The sequence below is a fragment of the Canis aureus genome, chromosome 28 (assembly GCF_053574225.1).
Source record: "Canis aureus isolate CA01 chromosome 28, VMU_Caureus_v.1.0, whole genome shotgun sequence".
In the NCBI taxonomy this organism is placed as follows: domain Eukaryota; kingdom Metazoa; phylum Chordata; class Mammalia; order Carnivora; family Canidae; genus Canis; species Canis aureus.
In genome coordinates this window covers 30,468,694-30,478,713 of record NC_135638.1, presented here as the reverse complement: position 1 = coordinate 30,478,713, position 10,020 = coordinate 30,468,694, and the positions used below count along the sequence as shown (strand labels likewise).

At 44.4% G+C, this 10,020-nt stretch overlaps 1 protein-coding gene across 49 annotated transcripts in view; it reads left to right on the top strand.

Annotated features, from left to right (window-relative positions):
• LOC144300597 (uncharacterized) overlaps positions 1 to 10,020 on the top strand; it is a 112,774-nt gene that overhangs the window by 55,952 nt on the left and 46,802 nt on the right. For 31 of the 49 annotated variants that reach the window (XR_013367364.1, XR_013367362.1, XR_013367354.1 and 28 more), the window contains one exon: positions 2,785 to 3,092. The exons of 15 other annotated variants lie outside the window; for them this stretch is intronic. Coding sequence is in view for 7 of the 34 variants with exons in the window: in XM_077876843.1 (XP_077732969.1) it covers positions 2,785 to 2,918 (134 nt within the window). In the remaining 27 variants the exon portion in view is untranslated. Of the gene's footprint in view, positions 1 to 8; positions 156 to 2,784; positions 3,093 to 10,020 lie in introns of those variants that run through there. 3 more of the 49 variants (XR_013367360.1, XR_013367365.1, XR_013367377.1) reach the window with 3 other exon arrangements.

Here is a 10,020-nt window from a genome sequence, read left to right as displayed (position 1 = left end):
TACGTGTCACTCCCAATATTTATTTGTGTGGTTGCCAGGGTGCTATTTTCCATGCACTCACTAAAGTGCGTGGAAAGGACTTGCGTATTCTCCACCAATTATACTCTGCCATGAGTTTATAGGTAACCCTTTGCTGGGTTTTAGAACGAAAACAGGTGAGTAATTGGAGAATGAATTTGAAACATAGTATATAAATATAATTCCTGAAACTGAATAAAAGTCTGATATTCCTTTCAGGTTCAAAAGGCTTATGTTTTATTGTTTTTTTAAAAAATATTATTTATTTATTTATTCATGAGAGACACACAGAGAGAGTTAGAGACATAGGCAGAGGGAGAAGCAGGCTCCATGCAGGGAACCTGATGCAGGACTTGATCCCAGGACCCACGGATCATGACCTGAGCCAAAGGCAGACACTCAACCACTGAGCTACCCAGGTGCCCCGTGTCTTATTGTTTTAATAATTACTGTTGAGGGGCGCCTGGGTGGCTCAGTGGTTGAGCATCTGCCTTCAGCCTAGGTCAGGATCCTGGGTTCCTGGGATTGAGCCCCATGTTGGGCTCTCTGCTCAATGGGGAGTCTGCTTCTTCTCCCTCTGCCCCTCTCCCTGCTCATGCTTGTGCGCTCTCTCTCTCCTTTTCCTCTCTCTCTGAAATAAATAAATAAAATCTTAAAAAAAATCAAATTACTGTTGAAATCATTGTATCTTATACTGTTCATTTGTTCATGCATTCAGTCAGCAAAGGCCATTGAGCATCTACCATGTGCTGAATTCAGGTGTTGGATTCTGGGAATTCACCAACAAGACATAGTCCTTGCCCTCAGGTAAATTACAGGCTAAATGTGTTTCTAAGATAAAGCAGATGGTCCCAATACAGTATGATAAGCACCCTGATAGGGTACAGTAGGGGGTACAGTAGAATCCAAGAGGATAGCTACAGAGAGCTGTGTGTGTGTGTGTGTGTATGGGTGTGTGTGTGTGTGTGTATGGGTGTGTGTGTGTGTGTATGCTCAAGCACACGTGCCTATGTGTACAAGCAGGCTGTGTGCTCATGGGTATTTTGAAGTGCATAGTTTAAAAGTAGGCTTCCTGGTGATGATGATGTCTAAAATAAATCTTGAAAGATAAACGGTAGTTAGACAATGACAGGGAAAGAGGTTACATTCTAGATAAGAGAAAGGACAAGAGTAAATGGCATACCAAGAACTACAAGTTACTTTGTTAATGAGAGCCGTGGTTACTTGGGATCCAGGTGATGGATGAGTCTGGAGAAACTGGTAGTGCTCTTGTGTTTCATACCAAGGGGCTTATTTGTTGAAGGAGGGAAGGAAGGAAAGGAGGAAGAAATGGCAACAGGGAGTATTGAGGATCAAGGAAGGACCTAAGATTTCTTTTCTTCTTTTGTCTGGTGATTTACATAAGTACATGATGTGTTTTAATATTTAACGTGTGAACTCAGTTTAATAACTTATGAAAGAAGAGTTATCCCTCCTTCATAGGGAAGCTGTGAGGGTCAAATGAGATACTGCTATAAGATGCTTAGCACAGGCCCTGGCACATTATTAATGATCAGTAAATGATGATCGTTATTACTTTGATGAGCATAGAGGGTGGACAGCAAGGGGGATTTGGAGCAGTGGCTGGAATGAGATGCCAGTGAGAACTGATGGTGGACTGAGATGGGGTAGACAGATGGCGACTGATGAGACGCATACTGAGTAGGCAGGATGGGCAGGGCCAATGACTGACAATGGGCAGGGGCAGGGAAAAGGAGCATTAGGAACAAGTTCTAGGTTTTTGGCTAGGCTTACAGTAAGATGGACACAGAGGAAGTCATGGGCAGTGTCCACAAAGTGCCAGACCATTCAACACCCAAACCTAAAGCAGTCCTTGGTGTGTAGAACTTGTTTTCAAAACTGGACTCAAATGGTGAGCATGTGAAGCCATGGGGTGTGCCGGTGGGTGGGGTGCAGAACCACTTTGGTGAAATGGGGTTTGTAGCAATTCCTGCCAGATGAACCTTTCTCAATGCCATGTGACCACGTGCATCTCTTCCTCCTCACTTGATCTGCTTCTTTCCAGTGCCCTAACCACCTGTAAGAATTAAGCTCTTCTATACCTTATCCTATTGGCCTGGCTTCTTGCCTGGTCACATGACCTGTGATGCTGGTGACCTCTGATCCTCCCCACACCAGACCCAGCGTTGTTGCATATAAACGCACTGCTGGGAAAAAACAAGAGTTATGAATCCTGCTTCTTTGTGTTCTGGCCAAAGTAATAAAATATATTCCCAATACTAATACTGCAATTTAAATTTATTATCTTTGTGCTTTACAGTATCCATGGCAGTAAAATCCAATCCCAAGAGTATCATTACAGTTTCCAACTACTTAAGGAATTATTTTTGTTTATGTTTTAAAGCCACAGCAATAAAATTTAATACCAACAATAATACTACAACTTTGTATGCCCTTAAAACTTGCCATAAATGATAATTGTGAGAAGAATGTCAGTAAACATGTAAATGTTTTTTCAGGAGAAAACATGGTAAGGCCCAGATTCTTAATAGAGCATTGAGAAGTGTGCTGCCTTCCAGTTAGTCAATGAGTCCTGTTGGTCCTGTCTCTAAGCATCCGTTGAATGGGCCCATTTCCCTTTGTCCATGCAACCCCTGAAGCCATGTGCCATTGCGATCATCTGGAGGCCACCCTCCTGCCTGGGTGACCCAACATAGCCTCTTACTGTTATTCTCTCTCCTGCCCTTCATTCACTGCTCCACACAGCAGCCAGGATGAAGTTTTCAAAACACAAATCTCGCCAGCTCAAGAAGATATGGAGGATGGAAAACAAGTTATATGACACTGCAAGGAAGCAATCAGCCAAATGCAGAATGTGGGACACGATGCAGGACAAATGACCTGGTTTCTCTAACAAATCAATGGCATAAAAGAGAGAGAGAAGAAGAGAGGAGGTGGCTGTGATGGCATCAAAGAGATGTAAGGACTATAAACACAATGACCAAATATCATCTGTGGGCTTTGTGGGGCTCCCGATTCCTGAAGCCAACTGTATAAAGACATTTTTGAGAAAATCAGGGAATGGTGGCAATACTAGAGAACTACTATTAATTTTGTTGGCATGTGCTTATCTTCTTAAATCAAAGCCTTTATCAGCAAGAGGCTCAGTCTTGGGTATTTGTAGAGGAAATGACATGATGTCTTGAATTTGTTTTTTAAAATACTGCAGCCCCATTTTTCCCCAAAATGGATGGGTGGTCGGCAGAGATGAGAATCAAGATCGCCAAAAAGTTGACAATTGTTGAAGTTGGGCATGGGTACACGGAGGTTCATTTGCTATTCCATTTACTTTTATGCATGTTTGAAAAGTGGCAAAATTAAATGTGAAAAATTTGAGAGAATGGGCCAGGTGAAGCATTTGTTCCTTCCAATAGTAACTGATTCATTCAACAAAGATACTTTTTCATCATCTACTAAAATTCAGCAGCCTTTAACTGAACATCCACCTCATGCAAAATGGAATAAGACACAGTTTCTGCTCCTCAGAAGGTAGGGGAGGAGAGACCTACATTTGTTAAAGGTAAATAACACGAATATGAATACTGATGTAAGAGCTAAATTGACAATATGCAAAAGAGTCAAAAGGTATCTCAAAAAATCAAGGCACAAATGCCCGTGGGTGGCTCAGTTGGTTAAGTGTCTGACTCTTGATCTTGGCTCAGGTCATGATCTCAGGGTCATGAGATCGAGCCCTGCATCTGGCTCAGTGGATGTGGAGCCTGCTTACAATTCTCTCTCTCCCTCTCCCTTTGCACCCCCCCCAAAAAAAACCATGTAGATTCTCAAAACTTAGAATTGAAAAATGTAGGTGTAGGGCTCTGAATCTGTAGTTTAAAAAAATCAAGGACAGAACACTGCATGGTATGTTACTTTTTGAATATATAAGGAGAAAAACAAGAATTCTTAGTCATATTAGCTTGTACAAGCAGAAAGCAGTCAAAAAAGACTCCTAAGAATTATGAAAACTTGACATCTATTTAGGAGAGACATGAACTGAGGGCCAGGGAAAATTTTACGGAATGCCTTTTCATATGTTTCTGGTTTTTTTTTTTTTTTTTTTAATTTTTTATTTATTTATGATAGGCACACAGTGAGAGAGAGAGAGAGGCAGAGACACAGGCAGAGGGAGAAGCAGGCTCCATGCACCGGAAGCCCGACGTGGGATTCGATCCCGGGTCTCCAGGATCGCGCCCTGGGCCAAAGGCAGGCGCCAAACCGCTGCACCACCCAGGGATCCCATGTTTCTGGTTTTTGAAAAACATAAGAACGTATTGGGTAACCAAAAATTTAGTATAAAAAATGAAATAAGCTTTCAGCTCCTCCCTCATAGCAGACCACATCTCTCGTCTATCAAAAACCCTTTATCAGGTCCTAGTACCCTTGCTATATAATGCACAGTCCTTTTGGTGGCTTTTCAGGGTGGCCTGATCTGGCTGGTGTGCCTGGCACTCCTCGGGCTCTGAGCTTGTCATGTGGGGTTCTGCAGGCTCTCAGCTCAGCCACGCTCACTCTGATGCTGGCTGCCAAAAAGCTCATCACTCTGCCTGGTTTGGTCTCCCTCCTGCTTGGTCTGACCAGCCTCTGCTCATTCTTTGGGTTTTGTTGGAGATGCCACTTTGATGGAAGCTTCTCCTCTCCTTCTCAAATCCCTGGAGCCCATTTAGCAAGTTGCTTTAGGACCCTTTGCTATATGTTCCCCAAGAACCCCATACATCTCTACATTGGTAAGGTAACATGTCATATTTGTAGGTAATGGTCTGATTTTATCCCTTTGTCACTCATCTATAAGCCCTACAAGAGTGTAACTACATCACATTTTCTCTCATGTCCCATCATCTATTTCTAGGCCTCCTAGTAAGTGGGAGTGTAAGATAGCATGTTTAAGTGACGGGGTCACAGTTATAGAAAATAAAGAGACAATCAGGTTGCATGTGTTATGATAGCATGAGGGAGTCTTTTTTTTTTTTTTTAAGGTTTTACTTATTCATGAGAAACACAGAGAAAGGCAGAGACATAGGCAGAGGAAGAAGCAGGATTTCTGCACAGAGCCCAACAAGGGACTTGATCCTAGGACCCCAGGATCACAACCTGAGTCAAAAGCAGACACTCAACCACTTGAGCCACCTAGGTGCTCATGAAGGAGTCTTAATAGACTTTTCATGAGAAGTGAAGCCTAAAAGGAAGACTGTTGGAAGAATCAGACAGGAAGTAGAAACCAGCAGGACAGGAAGGGAAGAAGCATGGACTTCTCTTGAGTCGGTATAATGGAGGGCAGAAAATGTGTTGGAGAGAAAAAGGCCGTGGGAAAATATGGATGAAAAGAAAAGACTTAAAGTTTATTAGAGGAGAGGGAAACACGCAGGGCAGTGTTGTTAGTCAGGTAGCTGCATCCACACTTTTGGGGGTGTGTGAACCTCTTGCAACCACCTGAAAGTTTCCATGGAGATGTTGAGATGCATTTTTTTTCTTTCCCTGAGCAAATTTCATAGTGTTTTGAGGATCCTGAAAGTCTGGAGATTTAAGATGGACAAAAGATCTTGTCAGGCTTAGACAAACCATGAAGTAAAGAGAAGTGGAAGACAGGAGGCCATACAACCTAGCCTGTGACATAGAGGAGAACCAGGAAGTGAATGCTGGACGTGTTTCACAGAACAGAGGTGGGTGGGGAGCAGAGGTAGGGAAGGTCATGAAAGGGCACTGAAACCCATGGAGGAGCCCCGTCACTGTCATCATCTGAGTTGTGAGGACATCATCTGCTTCGCTGTCTCATTTTCCCTGTTAGGAGAAGGAAGGGCTCGGGAGCATTACGAAAATACCTTCTCATCTACCTCATAAGGCTCTCATGAGGGGATCACGAAGACTTAACAACTGGAAAGTTGTGTGCGTGGGGGTTTCTCTCTTTAATTTGTTCTTTATGTGACTTCCATGGACTGTTGTGTGAAAATTCAGTCCTACCGAACCGTGGTGAGGGGAAGGCCCCTAGCACAGCTTCGTCATTAGTTACTCATTGACCTTCTGGGACTATGAACAGAGATTTACAGTACCTCCGAAACCACAGAATCTTTTCCCATTTACCTTACATATTGTCAGTTTGGAATACCCTATGCTGTTCTTCTAAAAGTTCCAAACATGGAATTCTACTCCAGGAGCCTACACTCCAGAAGAAGCAGTTTTGTGCAGTGGGCAGCGCTTGGGCCCTTGTACCAGCCTGGGCTTTTATCTTGTTCTGCTTCTTGCTGGTGGGTGACCCTGAACCAATCATCTCTGTGCCTCCTCGGGCTTCTGATCTATAAAGTGGGAATAACAGTAGTCTCGGGCTCGTGGGCAGTGCTGAGGATTATCTGGTATACTCTATGTGAAACCCTGAGAGGGGAACCGACACACAATGGCTGCTTAAGATTTGGCTCCTCCAGCCTCGCCAGGCCGGGAAGTCAGCTGGAAGGGCACTCCTTCCTGAATGGGAGGTGATGGGTCAGCCCCACGGCAGCCTGTCACTGACTTCCCCATCCATAAGTTCTCTGGAGCTTCTCCAGGGTGGTGGGTTGAAAGCAATGCCTGCTTATGTATGGTGAGAGGATATTTTTGTCTAGTGCTTCTCCTGTCTTTGGGGGCTGGGAAACACTATTGTCTTTTCAAGGCCCCTGAGTCAAAGCCAGATGATGTGTTTTCATTCCTGCTTCACCACATCATAGTTTTGGAATTCTGGACAAATTATTTTCCATCACTGAGCTTTTGTGTCCTCGCTTCTGGACGGCCTCCCCAGGCAGTTGGGAAGGCTCATCAGCCTGCTAGGGCTGCCATACAGAATACCACAGACTGGGGGCTTACGTAGCACAAGTACATTTTCTCACCATTCTAGAGGTCAGAATTCCGAGATCAAGGTGTTTGTGGCATTGGTTTCTTTGAAGGTTTCTCTCCTTGGTTTGTAGATGGCCGTTTTCTCCTTATGTCCTCATGTGGTCGTCTCTCTGTCCATGTCTGTGTTCTAATCCCTTTTTGTAAGGATACCAGTCAGATTTGATTAAAGCCCACCCTAATGGCCTCATTTTACCTTCATTCCTTCTCCAAATACAGTCACATTCTGAGACACTGGGCATTAGGATTTTAATGTATGAATTTGGAGCGGGAGCACAATTCGGCCCATAACAGAAGGCTGAATGAGACACTGTATGTTAAACCCTAGTATAAAGCAGGCATTTGGTAAGTGCTAGTTAAATATGTTGACGCATGTCACTGCACTGCACTTTGCTAAGACAACTGTGGTTTGTGGAGGGGGTGGTCCTGCTGCTCTCACTTGGCTGACTTGGTAATCGGGCTTTCTTTTCTTCTATCTCAAAGCACGAGTCCCTTACGTCCTATGCCTGTCTCCCTGCTGTGCCACCACCGGTTAGGAGCTTAGGATTTGGGGGGGCGTCAGTGCTTTCAAATGGTCAATCGACTCGGTGAATCTCCTCAGGCCACATATCCTTGGTGGTTTTAGGACATTATCTCTCACATCTGGATTTTGCTCTCATGGTCAGTCACATCCCCTGTGTCACTGAAACACAAGCTCACAATTATCTTCTCGTAAAATGAAAGGAAATCTGTCCTGAGCCATTTGGATCGCTTGCAAAATCTTTACAAAATAGCTTTTCAGTATTTCTTCAATTAAAACAAAAGCTAGCAACTGGCAGCAGTAACAATCAGCACAAAAATGAAGAAAAAGACGTGGAAAGAGTGAATTGGGTCCAAAGATAAGGAATGTGAAAAGCCCTCTTTTACTAGATCAATCTCTTGGAAGTTCTATCACCAGGCCCACAGTAGCAGCTCCTGTTATTGGGATTTTATTTTCTCTCTTTGTTTCCAGGTTCCTTCCTCACCAGTAATGTGTTCCTTTGAGTGGTGCTCTGGTGACTCTTTGTCACTCAAAGTGTCCCTATGGCCAGGGTTAATGACTGTGAGCAAGGACTGGCTAACTGGTAACCCACCTTCTTCTGAAGAGAGGCAGACTGAGACTTCGTGAGCCTGCACGCGATTGCGAGCCACCTCTGACTCTCAGAGACCTCTCCACTCTGACCTTCTCTACTCTTTTGCTTAATGACAATTATAAATGTTCAAGAGGCCTACCACTGAGGCAAGAGGCCTCAGCTAATTGGGCAAACCGATTAAGTGGAGGTAGATACATTACCCCCATACATGGCAATGTATGTTCCAAGACTGTAAATAATGCATTTGAGAAGAAAATGAAGCATGAAACCTAATGGAGGATTAAAAGGGAAAAGAAACACTTTTATATCTAGATTTTGGGGGCACAGAATTTCTGGTTGCAATTTTGGATTTTCATGATGGACGGATCTGCTTCAGGTGGGGGATGTCAAAGGCTCAGGTGTGAGTGGCAGGGGATGGGGGCTACAGCTGGAGTACAGAGAGGCCAGATGGTTTGCTAGGAAGGAGCGAAAACTCAGGGAATTCTAATGATGAGAAGCTCTCAAAGAGCTTTCACAGAGCCGGCCGACATGCTGGGAATCCTGGAAGCCATCACAATTAGCATCTAGAAATGACTGTGGGACATCCTTGCCTAAAACACAGGCCTACAGGCAATCCTGTCTTGGGGTCTGGAGCATGCGCTCAGGGCAAACAGATTATATATAAAGCATGTAGATGTAGGCAACTGTGTACAAATTTTATATTATTTATATGTATGATTTACACACACACACACACACACACACACACATATCCACACTACGCATTTGTTAAATCTGTGCTGATTAGAATAGAATCAAATGGGGAGGAAGTTTTCCCAGTCTCCAGCCATTGTCAGCTCTCCTGTGTTGCTACTGGGAACAAGTCCCCGGCTCCCTGTCTGGGAAGGGAATGGCTTCCTGGAGCATTGGACGATGCTTGGCTCAGGCACAGGCATGCTGTCTGCCTTCCATGGAAGCCGGGCCACCAAGGAAAGGTGAGTCTATCACTTTACTCAAGCTCTCTCTTCTTGAGCTGAGAAGAGCCTAAGACATGTCCTTTAAAACAGTACAGGATCGCCTTAGATAGCCAGGTGGTCATTGTCAAAGAAGATGTTCTAATATTCATGCAGAGTTCATGGAAAGGAACTCAGCACTCTTGGGATGCTTACTAGTCCTCAAGATGCTTCTGTGTGTGTGTGTATGTGTGTGTGTGTGTGTGTGTGTGTGTGTGTGTGTGATTTTGAGAAGCTCAGCTCAGGAATAAATAGGAAGGAAGGCATCATGTTCTTTTTTTTTTTTTAATGGTGAAGCACAGAGGGTTTGATTTGCCCATCTCCCGCATAAAGAAGAATCCACATAATGGACTACTACTTGAGGGCTTTTTCAGGGAGGACATAAAATAGGAGGGCAGAGGGGGCTGGTCCTACTCTTGCTAACAGTACTGAGGCTGGTAGTTGGTAGAGATTTGAGAGGACAGGCAGAGGGAAGAACTGAGCCCTCTGTCATGCCGAGGCTACGGGCTTGCTGGCGCCCACCCACTACCTCCCTGCCCCCTCCTATCCCAACATCATCTTCAAGCTTGAACCTACTCACTCTTGTTCTGTGAACTTATGTGACCTGAATTTCAATGCTGTGTGCAACACCAGGATACCTGACTGAAGTTTCAGCTTGCCTCTGGTGGTGAGGGTGGGGGTGTCACTTCTTCTCAATGGCTCTGTGTGCCTGCCTGGTTTAGCTTCTGTCACACTTGGTGGTGCAGGAGATGGCTTGGCATACTGTAAGAATTCCATCTATTGCCCCTGGCTTTTGGCTAATTGTGTATGAGTGATTCTGTATTTTCTGCTCTATGGGTCTGTTCCTGGTCTAGGGGAGGAATCAGTAAATGTGACCCCAAAAGTCTCAGTTTAAAAAGAGAAAGCCTATAAGCAAGCAGTCTGTTGGTTGGTTGGCAGCATTTCCCTTCACGTGTAGTATGTGTTTGTCGACTGTCTCACTT